The 26,545-nt window shown below is 42.8% G+C and overlaps 1 protein-coding gene across 3 annotated transcripts in view; it reads right to left on the bottom strand.

Annotated features, from left to right (window-relative positions):
- Positions 1 to 8,081: 8,081 nt before the first annotated feature.
- The window catches only part of GPRIN2 (G protein regulated inducer of neurite outgrowth 2), a 32,205-nt gene continuing 13,741 nt past the window's right edge, over positions 8,082 to 26,545 (bottom strand). Inside the window, exons 4-5 of one of the 3 annotated variants that reach the window (XM_014940393.1) lie at positions 26,204 to 26,331; positions 8,082 to 10,775 (exon numbers count right to left, since the gene is read on the bottom strand). In XM_014940393.1, the coding sequence (XP_014795879.1) occupies positions 8,954 to 10,759 (1,806 nt within the window). In that variant the 5' untranslated portion in view covers positions 10,760 to 10,775; positions 26,204 to 26,331 and the 3' untranslated portion in view covers positions 8,082 to 8,953. Of the gene's footprint in view, positions 10,776 to 24,753; positions 24,839 to 24,900; positions 25,030 to 26,203; positions 26,332 to 26,545 lie in introns of those variants that run through there. The other 2 variants (XM_014940394.1, XM_014940395.1) reach the window with 2 other exon arrangements.

Here is a 26,545-nt window from a genome sequence, read left to right on the forward strand (position 1 = left end):
GGGGGGGGAGAGGGAGAGAGCAGGGCCTGCCCCGCCTGAGATTCTCCCTCAGGACCTAGGCCTGAATCTCCGGCATCCCCGTCCTCCCCTCTTCCCGGGGGCGGCGGGAGGGCTGGGTGGCCGTTCCCCGCACACAGGAGCTCCTCTGGGCACCCACCAGCCATGAGCCAGCAGTGTGCCCCTGTGGCCAAGAGGGCCAATGGAACCCTGGGCCACACAGGGAAGAGCGTGGCCAGCGGGTCGAGGGAGGTCATTCCCCCCTCTGCTCTGCACTGGGGAGGCCACAACTGGAATACTGTGTCCAGTTCTGGGCTCCCCAGTTCAAGAGAGACAGGGAACTACTGGAGAGAGTCCAGTGTAGGGCAACTAAGATGATGGAGGGATTGGAACATCTCCCTTATGAGGAAAGGCTGAGAGAGCTGGGGCTCTTTAGCCTGGAGAAGAGAAGGCTGAGGGGAGACCTTATCTACATTTACAAGGACCTAAAGGGTGGCTTGAAGGATGATGGAGCCAGACTCTTTTCAGTGGTTCCCAGTGACAGGACGAGGGGCACAAGCTGGAACACGGGAAGTTCCATCCAAATATGAGGAAGAACTTCCTTACAGTGAGGGTTCCAGAGCCCTGGAAGAGGCTGCCCAGGGAGGGTGTGGAGTCTCCTTCTCTGGAGATCTTCAGGACCTGCCTGGATGCCATCCTGAGTGATGTGCTCTGGGCAATCCGGCTTTGGCAGGGAGTTGGACTAGATGGTCTCTAGAAGGTCCCTTCCAACTCCAACAATTCCGTGACCAAAGAGCCGTTCCTTTGAGCAGGATCTTACTGGTGGGTAGGGCTCATGGGCTGAAGCCAGTGTACAAATAATTCAACCCTGACATAAGTAGAAGTCGGCCACCTGATCCCAGGGGCAAAAGGTTGGGTAGAGATGCAATTTTATGAAAAAAATAAAGAATATGATCTGCCCATGTTCAAACAGTACCAAAGATGGAGGTTTATGTATTGCGGTGTTCCTCAGTGGCGGATAAAACTGTGGATAAGTGTTGACAGTAGGCCTCCAACCAAAGTAGGAAGAGAAGCATTTTGGATACATAAAAGGGATCTATACATATCAAAAACAGTTAATGAGGATTAACACAAACTTTCCCTCGGGAAGTGTTTGTCACCACATACTGTGCTCCTGTAGCCAAAGTTCAGTACCACTTTTTGCTGAATGGGGATCAGGTGTGTAGTCCTGCACCATAAAGCCCATCCTTCCTGAAAAGCCACCACTTGGCTTTGCCTTGATTTGGCCAAAGTGCTTAATGACCTTCTTTGTACACTCCAAAACTTCCTTGCTTCCTGCTCCTGCAGTCTGAGAATAAAGGTGGGATCCATTCCCCCACACCCCCTTGAAACAGGAGCCTCCATACAGAAGCAGAAGCTTTTCTTGCAGTTCGGAGGTGCTGGCCTGCCAAACTGTGCTACTCTGTGCCACCCAAAACACAAAGAGCTTGAGGAACATTCTCTGCTGCAATGATTTTATAGCAAATTTTATGGGGTTTACGCACATGTTCTTAAAGAACGCCCCTGGTTCCTGTTTAGACCATTCCTCTTTCAGTAACTGCAATAATTTAGTTGAAGAGAATCAGTTGCATTAACTTCTACATTTAACACCCCATAATGTGATTTCCCTGTTCTGCAGCTCTGCCACAGGGTTCAGCAGCACATCGCCGCCTCTGAAGAGGGAGGTGAAGAGGTGGAGCACACTGATGGCAGCACAGCACGCACAGCTGGAGGGGAAGCCAGATGCCAGGGCTGACAGCAGCTCCTCTCACAGACAGCAACGGTCCCAAAGCGGAGCATGAAATTATAGAAAAGTCGTCACTGTAGGCGTCAGGGAAATTCATGCAGCTCCCAGGGGAATCGCCAGTTGCTTCAAGCCCTGCTGCTGGGATGAGGCTATTTTCTCTTTGTCCTTGCCAACCCAGGGGCACGGCCCTCCTCCTGCGTGTCCCCTCTGACGTCTGTCCTTGGTCCCCTTCCAGGCAGGCCATGACCTGGCACTGGGTCCCACAGCTGCCTGCCAGATCTGTCCCCAGCCTTCCCCCAGAGTGACCTCGCAGCCACCAGCTCGCCCCAGGAGCCGAGCAGTGGGTTGTGCTTCAGTCCCAGGCTCTGCTGCCACGCAGGGGATCTTCAGAGAAGTAGTTTATTTCACTGTGCTGTGTTATGGCTCGAGGGTTTGCTCTCATTTGAGTGGAGAAGTGGGTTGATGAACAACAGGCATCACACGATCAAAACAGGTCTCTTTCTCTTTGCTTTCTCAGAAACGCTTGTCTCATCTTTTTCCAAGATCCTTTTTAAGAGATCAGCTACTGCAGCATGGCACTACATTAACCCCTAATTCTACTGTTAGAGTGAGGTTGATACTCAAAAGAGCCTAAAGATTAGCAGAGCCAGATCACTATGAAAACAGGGAAGAAATTACAAGATAGCCTGTCACACCACAAATTCTAATTTAGATACAGGCGTTCCTAAAATTGGATTCTCTAGGGCAATGGCATTTGTAGGGTTTTCCAGACAATGTTGTGTTTTCCAGAACACAAGACAGCATTTAATTCACCTTCATGGGGGAATTTCTGCTCAGCCCCAGTCTGAGTGAAGCAGTTTGTGCTACAGCCAGAGGCAGGGCACACGAATTGCCTACGACCATTGCAGAAAGCAATCAGAGGAGATGAGAGGACTGGCTTTTTATGTGTGTGCCGTTACCGATGGTGGTGTGTCTGTGGCAGGGGAAGGGGCAGCACGGTGCAGGCGGGATGGTGGCACCCAAGCCCGGATGGCTCCCTGTGCTCCCCACACTGCCAAGAGCTGCCCCTCCACAGTACAAATCGCAGGAGGGGAGCAGGGGAGCAGGTCTGTCCTGCCAGGCTGAGCACAGCCGCTGAGCACCAGGTGGAGCTCAGAGATGTAATCCTGGCCCACAGCAGTTCATGGAAGCGCTTGACCCAGATTCTGTGTGTTACACTACCTTTAACACCACAGGGGACAAAATCTCTCCTCCGTTACTCCGCTGAGCCACACACACCACGGATGCTGGAGTTTCTTTTCTGCCCGTGGACGAGCAGGAGGTGGCTGGAGCTGGTGGGGTGGAGGTCTGCGGTGTCATTTCCTCGCTTGTGCTTCCCCCCATTGTTTTCTAAGCTTCCTTCACATGTCGTCTGAGTGGCGCAGCCCGTAGTATATGGAAAGGCTGATAATAAGATAGATGACATCTGTTTAGGTCACATATTAGATAGGATTAATGCTTCTAAAGACTTACAAGCTACAGCTTAGCACTCTGCTATCTGAAAACATCGGCCCTTGTACATGTGATGGCCGTCAGCTCAAGACCCAGCACCCTACAGCTTGGGAAAGATGGAAGCTGGACATCCAAGTGACCGTGGCAAAGGATACGTACCATTCCCTTCACTGACACAGGCCGGCAGTAAAAGCCACAAGCAAGTGTGTGATTGAGCCCTGGAAGGAGCTCCAGCAAGAAGAAAGCAGCGCTGTTTTTTCCAGATGCTGGGGGTGCTGCCCCACAGAAAAGGGATACACTCGTTCCAGCTTGCAGAGGAGGAAAAAAAGAGCACACCCATTTTTACACTTGGCAGACTCTTTGGCCGCCAGTTTCCTTTTGAGTGAGAAAAGGAACACAATTCCCACTAACCCCCACGTCACACACACAGCTTACCCGGCTCTTCCCCTCCATAAAGCAGGAGGCTCTGTGGAGCTCCCTGCTGCAGGAGGGGGGATGCCCCAGACTGTGAGGTCCACAGAAGGCACCAGGCTCAGCAGACACTGTCCCTCAGCAGAGACACAGCCCTCGCAGCCCAGGCTCATGGGCATTAGGGTCTCCTTATTTGCAGAGGGTCGGCTGGATCTTGTGACCTGTCTAAATAACTAAGGTTTGGAAAGAAGCACAATAGGCACCTTGTGTCCTTCATTTCAGATCCATGGTTGCAAGCAGAGGGAAAAGAAAGAAAACTTCAAAACTCACTTCACTCTTAGAGTCCTGAAGTCCCCTGAAAGGGAAAGACACAAGTGACTGACGCAGCAGGTCCCAGCAAGTTATTTAACTGGTACGGCAGGAGTTGATTAGAATTATTTATTTCTAGCTCCTCAACCCACATGCTGCCCCCTTCTCTGTTGCCAATTAACAGTATTACTTAGCACTAATAGATGGCTTTCATTTTCAAGGGGCTTAAGAAGACAAATTAATCACCTCAACATGTCTGAAAGGAACAGATGGTAACGAAGTATTAACATTGCAATTTCACAGTTGGAAAAGCTCCTGAGTGAGAGGGCTAGCAGTGGCTGGAGGGCACCTGGCCCCGCTCCCTGCGTGGAGCCAGCATTCCCGGGTCTCATCTCTGCTCCAACATTCTGTTTTATCCCAATCTCCCTGCACATCGCTTTTCCTCAGAGAAACTACCTGGGTTTTCATATTCTTTAACGAGAAGTAACATCCAGAAGGCCTCTTACCTCAGCACGTCTTCAGACAGGTCATTACTGCTTTGGATTTAAAAGACTAAAGGTCTATCCAATAATGCAATTAGTCCAGCTTGCCATTATTTCTTACTGGCTGTAAGCAGAGAAGTGATCAGGAAGAAATACATTCCCCTGTCCACACAGTGGAGATGCTTTTTTGTTTGTTTGTTTTCCTTAAAACACCCTGGCCACAGTTGGGCACAGAAGAGCTGACTGCATTTTTCTCCCCACTCACTCCCACCTCAGGGGACTGTGGGCACAGAGCAGCGTCGCCCCAGCTATGCAACACACAATTTCTTAAGCTACATCTGGAAGGATGATAAGCAGGGGCTCCTAAAGCAAAACCTGCATATGAAGGGTGAGACCTGTGGCCACGCGTAGCAGAACCAGCTCGGGATCCAGCCTGCAGCAACTACTGGGCCTCTTCCAGCAGCGTGAGGCCAAAGGCAAGTGGTCTGCAAACACCACCGACTGAACTGGGGGTGAGAGAGCCACCCACAGCACCCTCATCACAGGGCTGCCAACGTCGGGGAGCCCCCCAGCTGCACGCCCCCAGCCCCTGGGGCAGCAGGAGTCGCTGGGAAGTTTGTTATGGGGGCACAGAGTGAATTTGGTTAGGTGGCCCTCCCGCCTGAGCCCCAGCCATTAAGCAACCTGTCACTAATACAACTCGAGAAAGGCAATTGACACTTTCAGGAGAAGATCAACAAATAAATGCAATGATTTTAAAACTAACCGATGTTACATTGACTAATCAACTTCTTAGGTTTTTCAGTGTTTTGTTTTTTTTTTTTTAAAGAATTGACTTAACTATGGAAGTTTTTATTTAAAACACGGAGAGAATATCCTCTAACCCCACAGTCAAAGATTTGCACAGCTGTAATTTGAGATATGGTCAGTCAGTGTCAAATGTCTGACAGGTTTTAGCCTCTCCTCCAGGAATGGTAACAGTAAGTATGTTCACACATCTCCTTTGTTACTAGAGCAGGATAATAATTCAGAGTGAAATTAATTAGTGTAGCTCTTTTGCAGAGCTGTTTCATCAGCATACTGATATCAGGATCAATTCCCTTCAATCTGTGCTGAACCACTGACCTCAGCATCTCAGCCCATTGTCAATCCTACAGCCATCTAATAATATAAACAATTCGGTCCTTCTAGAGACATTAGTCAGCATGTAGGGATGACATAATGTATCCAAAATACTGCATTACCAGGTGGCTGTTCCCATATTTCAAGGGAAAGAAGGAGCACTGAGGCAAATGGGTTAAGCTCCCAGTGTCCCAGTCCAGCCCTCACTGAGGACTTGTTTGAGAGGCAACCCCAACTTCACAGGCTGTGAATGGTACCTGGGCATCCCGGCTGGGGGCAGAGGCAGCCTGATGCCATGCAAAGGATGTGATGCAAGCTGGCTTTCAAATGGGCTCAAGAAAATAACACACCCTGATTTCACCCTAGCTTGACAAGCATCCGTGCATTGACCCGCTCAGTGACAAATCTCATGTACATTCTGCTTCTACATGAATGATATTTAAAAGTAGAATATAATGGATTTGCGTTTTGCTAAGTTAGAAAACATTTAAAAATGGAGCTAGAGTTCTCACAGTTAGAAGAATAACGCTTGAACAGAGCTCTAATACGAAGAATACTTAGTATACAACCTGACTGCATTTAAATTTAAAAAAAGTAAAATAGAACCCAAATGCAAAGTGAATCCAAATTATATTTTTTAAGAGGTATCCATCTTAGAAATGAAACAATCCAGAAATTACTTCATCCATGTAGTTAATATTCAGATAAGTATTTTGCTTGGGGTGCCCCTCCCAAATCTCTATTAATATGCCCTGCATTTTAATCCTGTCCAAAACATAGGAAATCCTCAAACACAAACACTAATTTTGTTCCCAACAGCAACTCCAATTAGTATCCTAAAGACTCACAAAGCCTGTAATAAGTGAGCAGCTATTTTTCTTGATGAGCAAATCACTGGTGTCCTTTCCCCTTGTTTGTCATTTGTTTTTCCCTTCCAGGAATGATAATCAGGTACTGTAATAGCAAATCCATACCATGCAGAAACAAGGTAGGTAATTCAAACTAGAGCTGTATGAAATCTAAGAGTTTTCCCAGCTTTTATAGTATACAACAGCCAAAGCACTCAAGGCACTTGGCTATATTGTTCCAGTCCCTTCTGCAAACTGTCTCTTTCTGACCAGTTTGATATCTGTACTATTTTATCATCTTCCAAGAGTTGGGAGCTTTATTTTGGAGGAGTGCTTGGGATGGGAAGGAGAATGAAGGTTCTTCCGCATGTCAAGTAGCCTAAAAGTATGGATTGTGATGGTCACAGGAGCAAGTTGCTATTTTAGAGCTTTAGTTTAACTGTTCAAGTCTTTCTCCTGCACACCTGAGGACAAGCTAGCAGACAACATGAAGTTTCAGGCCATTATAGTGGTTAAAATTCTCTAAGCATAATATCTGAAGAAAGGAAGAAATCAACGTTTGGTACTGCTTATGATGCTCTGGCCCATAAAATAAGCCTGTATAGAAACTGTCTAGCTAAACGCTAACTAACAGCGGAACTGACTTTTTTTTAGTCATTCATTACTTTACTTCTAGTAAAGCTTTAACAAAAGGAACTTTTCACATCTAAGGTCATTATCAAAACTTGAATGCTCACAGCTATGGAGGCATCCTGAGTAAGGCGTCATATTCCAGTGGTTTCAGACTTGGTTTGTGTAAAAGTCCTTTTGAGTTCAGACTTTATTGAGGCCGAAGTCCCAGGGCCTGAATGAAGCCTCCTGAACTCAAAGTGAGTTTCACAGGATGCAGCTCTCTAATTCCACTTTGTCCAGGGATGAAAATTTGATCTTGAACTACTGTATGTTATTAAATTAATGCATCACAGTACATTCTGTCCAGCAGGTCCTATATTTAAGGATTTTCTAGCTGAATTTTTAAAACTGTCCTAAGCACATACAGATGTCAGGTATGTACTATGTAGGCATCCTGCCGACTTACTGGTTTAGGAAGCTGGGACAAAAACCGAACCAAATCAACAAAAGCACAACCACACACAATTAAAGAACGGATAATTTCACAGCAGTAACTTCTCCGACACTACAAGTTTTCCTTTGAGAAAGAACTGAACGTTCTTCCTCTCCCTTCATCAAAAAATACTGCACATTCCTAGTTTCCTGAAGAATCTTAGACATTGACCAAAGGCCACATACAACACTGGAAACAATTGTCTCGGCTTCCTTGACAAACCTTGCACTTCAAACAGGCCCTGCACTATGCCTGCATTACAGTGTCATAAAAGGTTTCTCACTTGCAAATTGTTTGCGAAGTTGTTTTTGAGTGAAAAGAAACCTCTCAGCTGCCCATAGGGCCGGCGCTCAGCAGAGATAACCGCAGCGCCGCGCTTGGGGAAGACACAAAGTCCTGCTTTCAGCAGACACTTGACATCAGACCAGACAGGGAACACAAGACGAGCAAAGGTTACGTGCAAACTGTCACCCGTGGTTTGTGCAACAACAAAATGACCACTGTTCAGGATAGATGCACATAGAAAGAACTCACTGGAAATCACTTTTAATATAAGCAAAACAAAACCGCTCCTGATTTGTAGGGTATGACAGTGCGACAGACTGATCTGAACAGCTTGTGTTTCATGGCTCTAACAAACAGGCGTTCAAGAAGTAATTCACATTACACGAGTCATCTTTGGTAATACTGTACATTGGTGTCAATCACTTGGTAAACATCAGTTCTGGATATTTAGAGTGTAATTCACTGTAACTACAAACTAATTCCAAAGTTGCAGGAGCATCCTCCAACTGTACATCATCTTGCAAAGGGAAGAGTTCAGACTAGCAATATCAAAATTACTTCACAGAGTTATGTAGCAAAAGTTACAACTCTTTGTCATAGAGCATTACACTAGCTTGCCAGTTTGTCTACTGCTAAGGTGGGTTTATAGTCAGCATTATTATAAATTAACAGCAAAGTAGTTCCCAAAACAATTTAAGGGAGTAGGATTGAAAGCTAAGGACTCTGATTAAAGCATCATTTTCTAACTTTGTTTTCTAACCCTAAATTATTAAAATACAGAAAAAAATCTCCATTATTTTAAAAAGATGCATCATTTAGAAAAGAAGTCTCATTCCTTACAATATGATTTAAAACTAACATAAAAGAATAAAACAGTGCTACATTATATACAGTCAGGAGCATTCAGATGGCATGATGTAGGTACAACCTTACGTTCTCTGTTATATGGCCCAAGCACGGGTTTTTCCTTGATTTGATGTGTATTTGATGGTCACTGACTTTTTCCCACATATCCAGAAGTGGATTATCCACATGTATTGTGTTAACACATACAAGTCGGCGTTTATTTACACTTTAAAAGCAGCACAGCTGTCCTACAGCTGTCCTACAGCTGTGCTCACTCCACTGCAGTACTGGAACGAGCACAACAGCTCGGATATCTCAGGGAATGCATCATTGTTCTGAACGGCCTTTTTTTCCCCATTTTATCAGAAGAGGGCTCCTCATGGCTTTTCCCAGCCAGCTCAGTAGGCTCTGTCTGGAATTGTTCTATTTGAATCTCGAGATGTTTTTGAATGGCTAATCCAAGGACTTCTGGATCCACAGATGCCCCATATACTTCCCATGTCATTCCTTCATCATCCCACCTCACTTCCCGTACTGGAGATTTGGGGGCTTCCAAGTCTTGCTCCAGGTTCACCTCTGGGAACACATGCGAGTGACCTTCTGCTGCAGCTGCTGGGCTTGTTGCCACAGATTTGCATTCCATGATTGGAAGAGTTTGTACCTCGGCATCTCTACGCTCAAGAGCTGGTTTCAGCCCTTTGGTTAAATCATTCATAGAGGTCATAGTCCACATATCCTTAGTTGCCGTTACCATGTCTGCACCTTGCTGGCTACTAAAGGCAACACAGGCAGCCTTCGTTTCTGGAGGAGCTCTCTCCTGCTGAGCACAGTGTTGAGCATGTTGCAGTTGTTCTCCAGGAACGCCGCAGCACTTCAGGACTCTCTTGGCATCCAGGCCCGATTCACTCACTGAAGACACCAGCTTAGGGTATGTCAGAATGTCTGAAGCAGAAGAGGAATGAAAATAGCCAGGTGCTGCCTGTTCTTTCCCTGTCTCGCTGACCGAGCATACCAACCGTGGAACGAGTTGTATAGATGGAATGGGCAAAGAATGGCAGTAGGCAGGGATGGTGGCATCTACTTTCATACAAGGGTCCTGCCTTATATTACAGGGCCCTGCAGAATTGTTATGAACTGTCATCACCATGGGTGAGTATGCAGAGTTCGGAATATTTCCGTAAATCAGACCACCATGAATAATCCCAGTGGATTGATTGAACATTGTCCTGTTTGAGAAACCATTTCCAGGCATGTGAGGTCCTAGGACAGCAGTGTGAAAGGTTCCAGGGTCTGTGTAAACAGTAGTGTTGCGTGGAATACCACCGCTGTCGAAGCTATTTGTGGGTACTTTTTGGTCTCTAGGTAGAACTGGAAGATGAGTCACAAGGTCTTGGTAGTGAGATGTATTTTCATTTGTTTCTGATCCATATCTCTGTGTTTGGAAAGACATCCTAGTCACTGGTGGACCATGCCAGCAGCTGGAAGAGCTCAGGCTGGAGTGCGTAGAACTGGTTTCTATGTGAGTGACATAAGTCTGCTGTCTGCAACTGCAAGTTAGGTCTGAGTGGCTTCTCTGAAGGGCAATTCCTGGTTCTTCCATTTCACACATGTTTTGCTGGTGTACAATGCAGGCTGAAGAAACATTCTCAACAGTGCTGCTCTTTACACACATCCTAGCACCCCCCAGTTCCCAGGATGCTGGGGACTCTTCTGTGGTAAGAAAATGGTTTGTAGTCTTGGTTCTGCTCTGTGAATTGCCATCGGGTGACTGATTGCTTATGGTTTGGACCACTGGTCCAAGTCCCACCATCCCAGACTGCGAGAAGGACCATCCAGCACTCGGTGCACTCCTGGCATCACTCTCATTTCCCGGGCTATAGCAGATGGTGCTACTGTGGCTTTTCTTCAGCTCCTGTTTGTTGCTTTGCCTTTCCTCTAAACCTGTTTGCCCAGTACAGGCCAAACTTGAGGAGCTCTTCGACAGGGGGTGACTGTTGACACTCAAGAGACCGTGACAAGTAGAACTCAGTGCATCCTGGTAGGAATGAGTGTGGAGCTGGTGGCTGTCAGCTGACATGGCAAAAAAGAGATATCTGCAAGAAACGGTAGAGAAGAAGAAATTTAAGAAGGAAATATATGCACTGGAAACTATAATCACTATTGACCTTCTGCCTGGGCTTCTTGCTTTTCACAGTTCACAAATACTTTTAAAAAAACCCACTATACTGTAGTCTCTTTGTACTCAGACTGGCCAGTTTCCATTTTCATTTTCCCCAAAGGGTTTTTCCCTGAATTAGATTCAGGATTTATTGAAATTCTGGGGTCTTTTCCATTTCATAAAACACAAAGGGAAAAAAAAAATAATTTGTTTTAAGAATCACAATCTCAACATTGCCAAGTATCACCTCCCCTAAATTTACTGGAGCCATTTTCAGGACATCCAGAGATGTCATATAACTTAAGCAAAGAGAGAAGCATTTTCAAAGAAGATAGCTTTATGTCATGGTAGCCATTAAGCCAATAAAGTTAACTGTTTTCACAAAACAAAAAGCTGTTCAGTTTTTAGTGTCTTGGCATTGTCATTTCAGAAGTCATCCAGTCACTGCTGGAGCTTTCAAACATTAACAAAGCCTCAAGAACTGAACAAGTTCTCTCTTTTCCCCCTACCAAATTTCCCTTCCAAATTAATGTGTGGAATAAGAAAGGTATGTACACGTGGTTGACAAAAGCACTCGGTAAATGTGCTTTTCCTGTTGGAAAGTTCACTTAGAACACCAAAAGACCAGTGGCTGCAAAGCCTCACATCCAAACCTCTCAGCGAGAGGCTTTTTAATATGTGATCCTTTTATTATGATATTTACAGGCTCTGAGTCATCTGTCAACATAACTGATAAAAAGCACACCTTTTGCCACAAACCAAGAGCTCTGCTGCTGATCCAGAGGGCTATCAGTGCTTACGCTTCTAAATCCATTTTCATTGTTAACTTTGGCAAGCTAATAGTTCAGGTTGCAATTTTCCCATCACCTGAAATCCCCTTGTGTTGGCTGTTTTCCATAATGAAATTAAATTGAGCAAGAAAACATTAAAAAAAAACAACCCAGTATTTGCAATCACTTCTTTGAGCAGCTTTTCACTGTGGGCTGCGTAGTAGGGAGTTGCCATTGGCAGCAATATCCAGCATCAGGATTCACTCCAATTTGGACTGTGGGCAGAGAAAAGGCAGTTTCCCCTCCTTCACACGTGCGTGTTCAGTGGGAAATTAAATTCATTACGGACTCCAGCCGCACCAAGCCTGCCCTGCGCGCCACGCAGCCGCTCTGGCCTGTGGGACTCTGCGGGCTGGTGGCATCTAAGGACAACACAAAAGCATTTTTTCTTCCAGGAACAGAATTTCAGATTCCTGAGTTAGGGGCACTGCTGAGCACAGCCGCACTCAAGAGCAACCACTTCTTGCCAGGCAAGACATCAATATATTTCTGCGCACAATATCTCACTCAGCATTTAGCAGCAAGAACTGGGAAAGTGACAGTTTTAAAACATTTCACTCGTCTCCTCCAGCGTGTTTCTATCCTGCAGCCACTTACACATATGGGTATAGTCTGCCACACAAAGTTCAAAGGAGTCAATAGGATTAAACACCAGAGCATAGCTGTCTGCAAGGTGAAGACTTTACATTTAATCTCTTTAAAAGGTAACACCTGCCAAGGCTCTCACACACACTGAGGTGAAACAACATTTACTAATGGAAATCTTCAGTCACAAATACTGAGTTTTAGGTGAAAGGAAGCTTCAAACATGGAATCATAGAATGGTTAGAGTTGGAAGGGACCTTAAGAGATCATTGAGTTCCAACCCCCCTGCCCTGGGCAGGAACACCTCCACTAGACCACATTGCTCAAAGCCCAATCCAGCCTGGCCTTGAACACCTCCAGGAATGGGGCATCCACAACTTCTCTGGGCAACCTGTTCCAGTGCCTCACCACCCTCACTGTAAAGAATTTCTTTCTGGTATCTAATCTAAATCTCCCCTCTTTCAGTTTAAAACCATTACCCCTCATCCTATCACTCTACTCCCTGATTCCCGGGGTACACAACAATTCTCATATGTACATCCCTACAGAAGAGACACACAGAATCACAGGATCTTCATGGTTAGAAGGGACCTTTGAGATCATCGAGTCCAACCACCAAAAAAAACCAAACCAAAAAACCCCACCAAACCACAAACAGACACAAAACAACAATCTTGGGCACTAGAGCATGCCCTGAAGTGCCACGTCTACACGTTTCCTAAATACCTCCAGGGATGGTGACTCCACCACCTCCCTGGGCAGGCTGTTCCAGTGCCTGACCACTCTCTCAGTAAAGTAATTCTTCCTGATATCAAATCTAAAGATCTCCTGCCTAACTTCAGACCACACACCAGAGACATGTCCCTCCCTAGGTGAGCTCACACAGACTGCATCCAGCTGATGACTTCTGAGAAGGGGCAGGGAGCAGATGTGTCTGGGTGGTTTTACCAGCACTTGTACCAGGGAGGGGCTGGGGGCAGGTACTGAGAATGGGGTGACAAACTTTTTTAAAAAAGAACCAAAAAAAACTCCAAACCCAACCAAAATATGGAATCTCTCTACTATAATTTCACAGTCATGCAATGCCATCGCATTTTTTGAATCAGCTAATCAGGGATGGATTACCCCCACAAAACATGGGCATAAACACAGCTGACTTTCTGCCTACTTAGGGACCTGAAACAACTTTTTTGCACATGCTGGGCAGAGAAGACTACTTTGCTTAACTTTGATTTCTAAAAAATAATTACCTAATTTATAGGAAGCAATTTTATTCAGAAATACCTATTGTAGATTCTGAGTCGAACTGAGAGATTCTCATTTGGAAATTCAAAGGAAATCTGCATCAGAATACACAAACAAGAAAGCATGAACTTTGAGGCAGAGACCTTACTATGAATATATAGAAAATTGTTAGACAAGCAGGGAAAGGATTAGGATAGAAATGGAATTAACATCCACTATTTTTGGCTTAGCTTCAGATAGCTTATGAGGGGATCTAGGCTGCTTTCACTAATTCCACTGGACTACTTTAAAACAACAAATGTGTATTTTGCTATGACTTATGATTAAAGTTGCGACCTATTTAATGCACTGATAAATTTAGTCTCAGAATATTAAATAACACATATGTTATTGATTGAAAGGTGTTCACTGGTAAATTATCTATGATTCCAAAATTCTTCAGTATTTTCGTATTGGATGCTTGTACTTGTCATTACAATTTTGACAAGAAACACAAGTGGAAATCAAGTGGAATAATTCCTTGCTATCACGTCAATATGTAGAGCAAGCTCTCATGTAATATATAATACCACACGATATTTCAGTATGGTTGTGTTTAGTTCCTGCATTATGTATTTGCTAGGGATTGCTTTCATCCCTGCATTGGCAGGCTTCACTAGAGGGATATGATAAACAAGACATCCGCAAAATAAACCAGCGGTTCTCCTAATGAGAATAGTAACGTGTGGCATGAACATAAGATAATAATGAAAGAATTCCAGCCATGCTTGCTTTCCCTCCAACAAGCAAAGAAACAAACTACAAGAACGCCATAAAAGTAACTCAGCTCCTGGATGCTTTATCCCAGGAAAGGATTTTTTCATTTTGAGTACTGTCTTGAGCAAAAAATCTGCACCACAATTCAGCACTCTTGTCTATGCTCTTTTCTAAGTACTCTGCTACTACAGTAACTACATATATTGTGATGCAGTATGAATCGCCATACAAATTAAACCATACAAGTTGCAGAATTCAGGATAAGACAAAGAGAGATCTAATTTAAAATGTAATACTATTTACTAGAAAAATACTTGCAATGCCAGAGAGTCACTTCCCTAAGTTTTCCACAGTTTGTTTTTGTTTTATAGAACTGTGATGATCAACCTAAAAATCAACAGGATTTGTAATAGTGATTGCAGACTGTTTCACCCTTCTTCTTCACTTTGCAGATCATACAATCAGAAATAAAATTTTTTTCCTTCATACATTTAATTTTGTGCTTTCAAACCCAGCATCTGACTACAAAAAAAAGTGATAAATCAGAGTGGATTTCAGATGTGAGATCATTAATATGCAAGTGTGGAATTTGGAAGAGTTAGGTGATTTGATCCATACTGAAATTTTTGGATGATGATTGTTAATTTCAGGTACTGACCAGGACCCCCTGGGACGAGCACTAGGACCATTTGAGAAGACAAGCAGTGTTAGGGGATTGCAAGGTCTTTGCCCAGAATTCGCTCCTTTGTTTGCATCACTCTGTCCCTGCTGTGCATCAGCTTTTGGTAACCTGTACAATAATCAGCTTCATGAGACAAACACAGAATTTCTGCAGTAACCCCAGACTCCAAGACAAACACATATATGTTTTATACAAGGAGAATAGTGTGATTTTAATTAACTTATGAGATTTACTTGAATAGAAGGCTGCTATATGTAGGTTCTTAACTCTATTTAATCTTATTATGATACCACAGTTATAAATTTGAAAAGGCAAGAGCACTTTATGTTTAAAATGGCAGAACTTTAATTATAACCTAAGGGGCAGCTGTCACTTAGCCATAAACACTGCTAACACCTGCCTTGTGGCAGCACAGTCACAAATAACTAAAGTTCTGCCTGAACAGCCGGGTTACCTTGGGTACCAGATGCAATGCAGCATATACACACTGTGCTCTCTTCGGGCCTGGTGTTTTAAGCAATGTGTCTTCCTTATTGGCATCTACAAACGAACTTCTAAGATAGTTATTTACCATGGTAAAATGACAAAAAGGAGTATCCTATAATATGATATTAATTTCTTTAAGAGCTGTACTCATTTTAAAGAGGCCTATACCACCAAAATTAAAAAAAATTAAAATCAAATGTGTCTAAAAATTTGTCCCTGCTTGCCCACATTGAGAATTACTGGTTACTTGCACAAGGTAAGAAAGATCTGTTTTGCACTTAGACAAAGATTGACACACTAGTATTATGACACCTGAGGGCCTCTCCCTGACTACACTCCTCTGAAAGAAATACTCCACTAAGGGTAATCACTAATATCTACTGCTGGGTGGGGGGAGTGAAACCACTTGAAAGGCATTGGCAAAACAAGATTAGCCGTGGTAAAAAGCTTAGAGATTCAGATGTCTGGGATTAGTTTTTTTTATGGTTTTAATTGTTATTTTATTTTGTGAAATGTAAGGAAAAGGACGAAATAGAGGAGTTAAAATAAGGGAAGAGGTATCACTCATCAGGGAACTTCAAGGACTTTCTCTAAATTCTATAAATACAGCTATATCAATGCAACTAGATTAATACAGAATCAGGTTGAGACCCCAATTACTTAACCTTTAATCCATCATCTTCCTTTAGGCTTTCCATTTTGGAATAGCATTATAAATTAACTATGCCTTGTTCAGTTCAATCTGCTAATGCCCTCTTGTAAGTATTTTGGGTCATCTTATAAAATTTCCAAGTACGGGACAGATCTACAGGACAGACTGATCTGGGCGTCTACAAATGCCATCAGCTGCACACAACAGACAAGTGCATACAGAGTATGTGAATGAATGGGATTCTTTTTTCAGTTCTGCCACACCAGAAGCACCAGTGACAGTGGTGCACATGATCACCATAATTCACTTGTAGGAGAGGAGAACGTTTAACAGGCTAGAAAACACAAGAGCAGAAGGGTTATGACACCCAGTGCTCAGCACAGCAAAAGCATAGACTGTGTGTGGTTTAAGTACCTATAAGCTGACTAATCACAGCTTTTCTTTCATTTCTGTTAATTATCAGTTTGCCTACCAGGCGTGGCTTTAAATTTCCAACCCTGACTCTGTCTTTTCTCTATCTGAAGCTGAGCACACTGGACAGACATCTCTCTGCATTGATTGGCAACAAGATGTAAAGGAGAGATTGCCCTTATTACTGAGTGTTAATGAACTTCAACCATCTCCTTACTCAGGACCCAAGCGGAGATCTCTTCCCGTAACGCTGAAGTTACCATGGGTTACGTTCATGGTCACCAGTGACCTTACCACAGGATAATAAAATAGTTGCCTTTTCAGAAAGTGAATAGACTCAAACATTTGCCAATATATTCACCTCAAAGCAGAATGACAAAGCCATCATGTCCACAATCATCCAAACAGCGTAAGACATGCAAGAGGATTAGCATTCGCTTTTAAGAAGCAGCAGAGGCAGCTCCCAGCCCTGGTAGAGTCTGAGTCAAGAAAGAAGAGCTGGGAACTCTAAATTCTAAAATGAAAAATGCTAAAATGAGAGCACCGTGAGAGAAGAGCCTGAGAAGGATGAACCGAAGGGGACTATTTTAATGACAACTTTAAATTTCCAGGAACAAGAATTCACACAGGGCTGCAAATAAATTATTGGGAAACCAGAGAGGGGTGCACTCTGTCACAAGGAAGGCATGTGTTGGGATGTAGTCCTGACACCACCACATGATGCACTCTGCAACTACGCATCCTCTTCACCACCCTTCCTTATTAATCATTTGTCCAAGAAACAACTTCAGAGATCTCTTAGAATTTTGATCTTTTTATAGAAGAAATTTATAAGCAAAACGTTACTCCCACTATGTCTCCATGTGCACATAGACCTACCTCAGCGTACAAGCTGCCCTACAATATACATGACAGAGCCAGAACAGGAGATATTGTACAGTCATATTTGATGCTCACTGTTAGTATTTGACAGCTCACTTCTTTAAAGCTCGTCTCTTCAGTCAGAAGACTTGAAACTTTTTTATTACGAATGAAATGTGCTGATATGGTCATGTAATCAGCTATTTTCAGCAGCTGGGGCTTTAAAAAAAAAAAATCCATCAAATATCACGACAGCAGGCAACATTGACCTAGAATCATGCTAACAGTGAACAGTGTGTGCCTACAGAAGTGGTACATTAATCTAATTGCCTTTCTGGTTTAAGCAGAACAGAATTATGCGAAATGAAACTGTTAATTCAGCTGCCTGGTTTATGCTGTTAAGAATGACTGGCTGCTGATGTCCACTGGAGGAACAAAAGCCTTGTGGCATTTGGGTTTATTTCAGAGAGACAGACACTAGGTGAACCTTTTCCTCTTCACAGCTGAGGATCAAATCCTATTCCATCACACGTACCAATTTGGAGGGGACAGTTTCAGTCTGGTATTGAATGACTCATCCTCCTCAGAGCTCCCTTTTTGGGTCCACTCTTTAGTCCCGAACAGACTATCCCCAAAGCAACCCGTTGATCTGGAATTCTGCAAAAAAACCATTACCATAGCTTGCTCAGCAAACCTCTACCCACCAGAGGCCCAAGCCTGCAAACTGGGTGTATCACAGTAGCCTGTGAAGCATCATGAACTTAAAAATCATAAGGAAAATCAAAAGCCTGCTTGTGGCCTACTTGCAATCCCACAGCAAGGGAGTACAGCTATGTATTAATGCAATCTTCTTACAAAAGAGGCACAGTTTGTGCATCCAACAAATGCCACCCAAACTGACTAAGTAGCTAAAATTGTGGCTTGTAAATTCGTGTGTTTTAGTAGAAAGTGACTTGTTAATTCATGTGTTTTAGTAGAAAATATTCAAAGTATCATTTTTGCTGTTTGCTTGAAAGCTAAACAGCAACAGTTAGAAGGAAGATGTGAACTCAGTATGGCTTAGCCCCTCTGCCCTATGGGTATCCTAGCTTTAACTTCAGGATTCAGCACTGTAGTTAGTTACTTCTGAACATGAGGGCAACGAGACGCTCCACCCTGACAAACGAAAGTGCATCTGACACCTAAATCTCTGTCACACAATCTGCGCGAGTTGAAGGACAGTTAGTGTGTGTGTGTTGACTGGAAGGAGGTGGCCAAAGGGCAGAGCTTGGCCACTATGTACTCACCCAGCCTCCCAGAAAAGCTCTCCCGCTTGGCTCAGTGTTATGCCAATAGCAATCACAGCTTGATAACTAGTCAGGCTGGCAGACAAAGCAAGCTCAGACCTGCCCTAAAAGTACTGACTAGATACAGCCACAAGTACAGCGGCTTTCATGATTCACATATCATCCTTAATAGAAGGATGGCAATTTCTACAGCTGGTGACAAACAAAAGTAACAGTAATCTGAAGCTCTCCAAATATGTCTGTTTGGATAAAGGAAGACAATATTTACAGATTGAAAGATGCCCCACCAAAACAATCAAAGATGGTTCATTCTTCTTCTATATGTAGTGGTTAAATCTCTTTCCTGCCTAGAAAACCCTGGCAACTTATCTAGCAAGCCCTAGTAGTTTCCCCTCATTTCTTGTTCCCTGATTTTTCCCTGTGATTGAACACTTCAGAAGGGCTACAAAAAACTTTAAATTTTTTATTTACATGACAGTGGTTATGAACTGTACACAAAACACTGGAGAAAAAAAAGATTCAAAAAGGCATCTACCTCCAGAATTTGCTCTCTGCAGAAGCAGACTGACTTCTAGATTACAAAAAAACAATTGCTCAGTAATTAGAAAGAGGAAACAATTGCTTTCTAATTCTGTCTGTGCTCACTGACATACGGTATGACCTTGAGCAAGTCATTCACTTTGTGACTCAGTTTACTCATCTGTGACTCAGGGATTAGATGCAGAAGCCCCTGATGTAGGTATTTAAAAGCTTAATTCATGATTGCAGAGCATTCTAAAATCCCAGAATGAGAGATTTTAAATATAAGACATTGAGAAGAATGTATTCTGGCTCTTCTTTCATAATATTTGTTTTGAAATAAATAAATAGAGCATCTCTACGTGAAATTCTTGTTGTACGTGCAAAAAACACATCTTACCAGTAAAGTTCAGACACTATCCATGCCTCAGAAGCATCTGGTTAAAGCACCCCCTCCTCCAGCTTCCCAGCATCAGGTGAGGATGAGTAATCTTAAGGATTCCAAATACACAGAACTACTATTAATAGTATTTCTCAAATTTGGTGTCATATTTATATATTTTATATCATATGATATAATATGCATGCTAACAAGATGCTTATTCTATACACATAGTATATTAAGTAGCAACGCTTTGTTATATGTTAATAGATTCATTATACCTTTACAAGCAGAGCTGTGACAAGTGCAGACCGCTTTGTTCTGCATTCACTTACAAGCTTTTATTTACTATGATGAACTTTCCCTGGAAATCTCTCTGGCAGAGAGATTCTGTGAAAAATCCAAATCCTTGGTTCACAGTGCAAGCTCTCTTTTATATTTCTTTAAGCTGGAAAAGAACTGGCAATCTCTATCCAGAGGGGTAAGTGGTGCTACGATAGTCAAATATCGAAAAGGACTAAAAAGAAGACTATCTAATCATGTTCACAGTGTTGCTAAACGTTGCCTTTGTCTGACTGCAGTATAAACTAGCTTTGAAACTATATAAACAAAGAACATGGGAGGAACTAGGAAGAATAAGTTTCCTTTTTAAACTTGATATTTTGTCATAAATAACGGTTATTACGTCCAAGTGTGGTGTCTCTTTCTCAAAAAAGCACCTCTCCCTGCTATTTTGTGGTCTAATCAGACCTATGTGGGCAACTACTATCTACAATTTTCAGAAAAAAACATCTGAAAGAGATTAAAGGGAACATCTCTCTACCCTTAAAACTGAGAGAAGAAAAACATTAGAGCTTGGCTAGAGGAGAGCCCATGCTCCCAAGATGCTATCCAAAGCTTAAGGAGAGAAAAACCAAGACAAAGTAAAGCAGCAGACTAAAGCTTGCAAATGTTTTGTCAAATCTAAGTACATGAAGAACTTCCTCCAGAACTTGTGTTTACACCCTGCTTTATGTAAACAAGCAAGTTTCCCCTTTTCTTGGTTAATCTCAACCACAAAATGAGTTGCAGAAGTCTCTACTTCCTTATTAACATTTAGTGATGTCAGAAATACATAATATTGAGATATAAATTCAGAACAACAAGGCAATGCAGGTTCCTGCCATCACAAGGGTAGAGGACGATCCCACCTGTCCAACATGGACAGCTGGAGGATAACTCTTTAAGCATTCACTGTTAACTGCTAGCAGCAAGATACTAATTATGAAGAACTAAGTCTCTGCTACAGGAATTTTTTGCTTTGCAAACACTGGTTTAGAACATATCTAAACCCAAGTAGACAAAACACTAAGACATCTGATCTGACCTCATGGCTGTTGGGGCTTTGAACAGGAGGCTGGAATACATGAGTTCCCAAGGTCCCTTCCAAATAGAATGATTCAATGATTTTTTTTATTTTTTTTTTTAATTGTTTTCATAATGTGCTTTTAGCTGTCATTGCCAATGAGAAGTTCTCATATAGCTTCTCATCCTGAGCCTCAAAATAGGCTGGAATGTGGAATCATTTTGCAATATTAAACCATTTGTTTAATTGATTAGTGGAACCTGTACCTTTTACTGAAATGAGGTAAAACAGGAGTGAATTTTGAAAGGAACCACAAGAGTGATCCCTGTATTCTACAGGCAATGTGATACATATGAAGGAGGCAACGAACTTCCAAAAGTTTCTTTCCAATCTGTTAGCACCTTTCTTGTTACTAAATCAACAAAAGGACTCCACTCCTTCCACAGTTTAGAGGCCACACAGAACCAACTAAAAATGCTAAAACAAGATGTATCTTCCTTTCAAAATGTACTTATCCACCCTGTTCAGTCACAAACACCAAACTTTCCCAGCAGATTCTTTGCAGAAAGCAATAAAATAATTTTAAGTCTAATAAAAAATCCAGTTTAGAAGAGTTGGGGTGGCTTTGTGCATTCATCATCTCTCCAATATCCATGTCAGGTTTGCTTAGTTTGAGCTAAAAAGGAAGTTGGATCTTTCAATTCAGCACAGATGAACCGGGCTCTGTCAGTCTTACGCGCTGTTGACTGCAGTAAAGCTCTCCAAGTCAAATGAAGGTCTTACAACTGCTCAATCCCATTAACCTTCATTTGCACACTCAGGTGTGCCCTTGCTAAAGCTTAATTAGCAAATATTCTACAGATGGAGAAATACTCTTGGTCCTTTCTCCATTTTGTATTAAACTCACATTGTGTAAGAGTGAAGCCATAATTTTGGAAGACGTACTACTTTAAAGATGCACCGAGGGACAGGCCAGTTTAAAGGTGATCTTTCTTACGATGCTTTTTTGGTGCAGAATGATGCTTGGATATAACTCATGTGCTAAATGCTCACACTCAACACCACGCTAGCAAAAGCCTGGCTGATGTCAACTTCATTTAGTCAGCCTGTCCCTATTCCTACGCTCTGAACATATATATACATCTAACAGCCCCAAAGTGATTTGTTGTGGTTCCTGTTGCTAAAGATAATTTCTCTAAGCGTAAGTTGATTCTGAATAACTTTTGAAAGACCTTTTGAAAATGAAAAAGACCACCTTCTTCCCCCACCATCCACTAAGAAATCAGATACTCCCAAAGGATAGTTCTTAACATACATATGAGCTGCCAGCTGCACAGCTTTAGATTAATACAGTAGTTATTTTGAATCCATACGAAATATTGCATCACATGGTCTTAACCAGAGCATGGCTCATTTTCTGCCTCTCAGTTCACTGCCTTCTCATGGTATCCCCCATGCAGCTAATCCCAACGATTATACTCCAACATTTATTTTCATTCCCCCCTTCTTTCAGATCTTCCAGAATTTTAACAGCTTAAAAAGAAGTGTTTTCACATATGATACTGTATATGCATGCAGCTTTACAGTTTACACCAGTTAAAAAACTCTAATTACTGTTCAATGAAACTGCAAGAATTTACCAAAAGGCCAATGCCCACAAACCCTATGGTGCTGCTCACGGTCACAGAGGAAAAAAAAAAAAAAAAATATAAAGAGTGCAAGGCTGACAAGGAAATTAAAGTGTAAGATCATTTGCAGTCTATGATTCACACTATACTGTTGTTCTTGGCCCGGAATGATTTGAGACGACAAGCAATAAAATATCACAGTATCACATACATATACCAAAGATACAAACTTTTGTCTCTGTTAGGAAGCAAAAGAATTGTCCAATGACTTGAGGATCACTTGCAACAATAAAACTATGACATGATAACAAAAATAGGATTTTTATTTTTTGATTCATTGAGAAAAATACTTATAGAACACAGAACATTAATAAATACCATTAACAGCACTCTGTCAGGTTCCCAAGCATTCGAAACCATCCCAGACCGCATTCTCTTGCAGATTGTATAATTGCTTGCAAATACAAGGGACCAGTCAAATACCTCCATTCTCATTTTAAAACATTAACTATAGGGGAAAGGAATGGAGAATTCAGCCTCTTTAACCTCCAGAAGAGTTGCTGAAGAAGGAAGAGGATTTTGCTGCTGTTCTGCACAGAACTAAGCAGCCTACAGACAGGTGTAACAGTATCTCACTGGTCCAGTAAATACCAGTGCTCATCCACAGTGTTTTGAAGCTACCTCCAATTTACCCTCTATCATTGCCCTTAATAGAAAGAAATTTAAAATACAAAAGCATAATGATAATCAATAACAATTTTTTTCTGTTCTACCCTCCCTCATATACTCTTATTTTTCAAGTTTATTTTGAATATGTATAGTTTACTATGCAAGGAAAAAAGTGTATTTGCTATGGTTATCTAATGGGGAATTACCACATTTGGTATTATAAACGAGCTTAGACATCACAATGCTGTAAACAGTTTACTGCTTTTATTTTTATGCAGCCCTAGATAAGAGTCAGATAAACTAAACTGTAGCTGCAGCTCTCTCTAGAGTACAGCTAAGATAAAATGTCTGCATGGTAAAAAACAACAAATCTCTACAATCAGAGAAGAGTGTTTTACAGAGTAACTGAGTCGCAACATGAAAACATGAAGCCCTCATCTAATTCACCCTCATAAATGAAACCTCCCCTAAACCTAATTCTTTTACACAAAGACTCCTTGCAGAGGTCTTTGAACTCAGATCTTGCTGCGATCTAGATCCTGCAAACATTGAGACACTTGCTTAACCTTAAACATGCAAACCACTATTTGCAAGCTTTAATCAATATCTTGGTGCAAGAAAATAATCAACATTTTTGCATCAAATTACTTTGAAGCATGAGTCACTGGAAAGGAGGTAGATTTTGATCTTTGTATGGCCCATCTTATTTATGCACAAGCTCAACATTTTACAAAATAGAATTATCCAACAGTTATCTTCCCAGGCACCTTTCATGTTTAGAATTCTCTAAACAGAAATAACTGGTTGCTCTCCCCCTCCCTTTTAAACCTCTTCCCCTAAAATCCAGAAGGGCACCAGCACAAATTCTTACTTTCAATCATAGGAGGTTATGAACTACAACATATGCACAAAACGCTCTTCTACTATGTTTTCCAATTTAACACATTCACTCTAGTGACAATAAAAAGTCAGACCAAATCAAACCTTGGAAAAGACATGAAGAAAATTTTATCAGTCATTCTAAATGTTATCGACCATTTATCTAGGAAAGAAGAGTGTAAAACAAAGCTGATTTGCAGAGGCACTGAAATATTCCTCATTTTTCTCTTGTGTTGGATATTAACTTCTTAGGAATTTAAAAAATATGCGGTACACATGGTGGAAAAAACAAGGGAAACCATTCTCTGGCAGATTAATACTAAAAGGTAAGAATTTATAGCAATACAATTTACACTTTTCTTTTTTTAGTATCGACACCCCAACATACACACAACAGATAATCAAAAAGCATCTTCATAAACTTGCAGATGTGCAAAGGAATAAGATGAATGGGATTATGGGCTTTTTTCTCTCCCAAAGACTGACAAGTATATTCTAGAAACGCTTTCTGCAAGACAAATACATACACATCTAAGTGAAGACACCAGCACAAAAACCCCCACCTTACGCAGAACTACATTAAATTCAATTAAAGCTCAGAGCCATAATTCCCACTGTTTTAGTGAAAGAGAAAAACTCTATTTCCCTGGGCTTTTCAGTCCAGCCATCAACCCCCTGCTGCCAACACAGCACTTACAGAAGCCTGGGTCTGTCTCTGTGCAGCTCCTCTCCCTTCCCCTCATCTGCTTTGTTACTCTCAAAGACTTGCTGGCAAAACAGAGAGGAGTCGGTGTCCTTAGAGGAGACGAGAGAACGGGCAATGCGTGACTCCCGTGGTCCTTACCTTGCCCTTACTCAGAGATTGCACATCCAGCTTCCCTGTCCAAGTTACTTGGAGGGTATTTAAAATAGATGCTCAGAAATCTGAGGAGAACGAAAGCCAAGAGTTCAGATTTCCTTTAGAAACTGGGCTCCTTGATCCGCCCGATGCTGTTGACACTAAGGTGAGCATATGATAGGGGGGAGGAGGAGGGATTGTTAGAGAGCATCAAAGGCAGGAGACGGGGAGATGGGGTTTCCTCTGCCTAGATGTGACGCCCCTTCCTGCCTCCCCCCTTGGCTGGGGAGGAAATAAAATGGAGCCTGGGAGGGAGGGAGAGAGATAATCCTGCGGCTTCATCTGATTAGAGAAACTGGGCCTGTGCAGAGCCGGCAATGCCACCAGGGAAGCACAGGGAGGGGAGGCAAAGAGGGGCAGGGAGGGGAGGAGCAGAGGGGAGGAATAGAAGTGATAGGGGGAAAAGGAAAATTATAAAAGGTGTACAAAGGAACTGGCGCCCGGGCCAAGCCACCCTGGATGTGTTCAATTTCTACCCTCACGTAAATGTGAAATCACCAGTTGGAAACACCCATTGCTTCTGGTAATACAGAGTGATCTGAAAAAAAACACCAACCCAAACCCCAGAATGCATCAGGTATTTAGGCATGGGCTGGGAACAAGGACATCCCAATGGATTGAAAAGAGCGAGATTGAGCCAAGTAGAGAGAAATGGGAAGAACAGTATGCTACAGATAGTTACCTAGTTTGTCATGGACAGGACACAATTTAGAATAAATTTTCCATTGCAAGTAATTTTGCAGAACCTGTTTCCGCTTACTAAAACAAATCTTAGTTGAACCAAAGTGACTTTAAAAAAGAGTACGTGTCAGCACACACATCAGGGTGCTTGCAGATGTGGCCTTGGTTGCCCTCCCACAAGCCCCATGCCCTGGCAGCTACACTCCCAGCCATGCCCTCCCTCCTTACCCAGCACAGGCACCTGTGGGCTCACAGCTGCCCACCTGTGTATGCCCACCCACACCACGGCCACTCTGGCCCTCACTGCCCACAGGTGAGAAGGCAGCATCGTGCCCTCACACTCGGTCTGACATAGGGGCTCACCCAAGGGCACTGCTACTGAGCATCCCCTGTCCTGTCCTCCCCCAGCAGGGACACCCTGCCTTGAAGACTCAGGCATCCAGGTCCCTCCAAGCTAACAGGTGTGACCCATGGTGCATCGGGGAACACTGAGGACAGATGTGGCATGGGGAGTCTTGCCCCCATCCATGATGGTCCGTTTCTGTGAAGAATCTCCTCTTTCACTCACCTTTATCAGCTGCTACACTTGGTCCTTTCCCAGACACCACTCCTTGTCACATTGTGAGCTGCTTTTATTTCCTTCTGGCCTATTCCCATTGATTTAAAGCTTCAACACAAGGCACGCTGGGTGGATCTCTGAAGGGGCAAAGAGAAGGATGCCAAAACATCAGAAAATAACCCTTTCAAGTTCTCATTCTTTTGTTCAGGAACAAGTTAATACCTTTCCTACAAAACACAGCTCTTTCTCACTTTGTTCCTAGGTCTTCACCCAGTAGCCTCCCATCATGCCTAGCTCAGCGGGAGAGGGGGACCAAGACTCCCCTCCCCCCCCCCCCCCCCCGTCTTTTTA

This window comes from Calidris pugnax, unplaced genomic scaffold, assembly GCF_001431845.1.
Source record: "Calidris pugnax isolate Ruff unplaced genomic scaffold, ASM143184v1 scaffold39, whole genome shotgun sequence".
Lineage (NCBI taxonomy): Eukaryota > Metazoa > Chordata > Aves > Charadriiformes > Scolopacidae > Calidris > Calidris pugnax.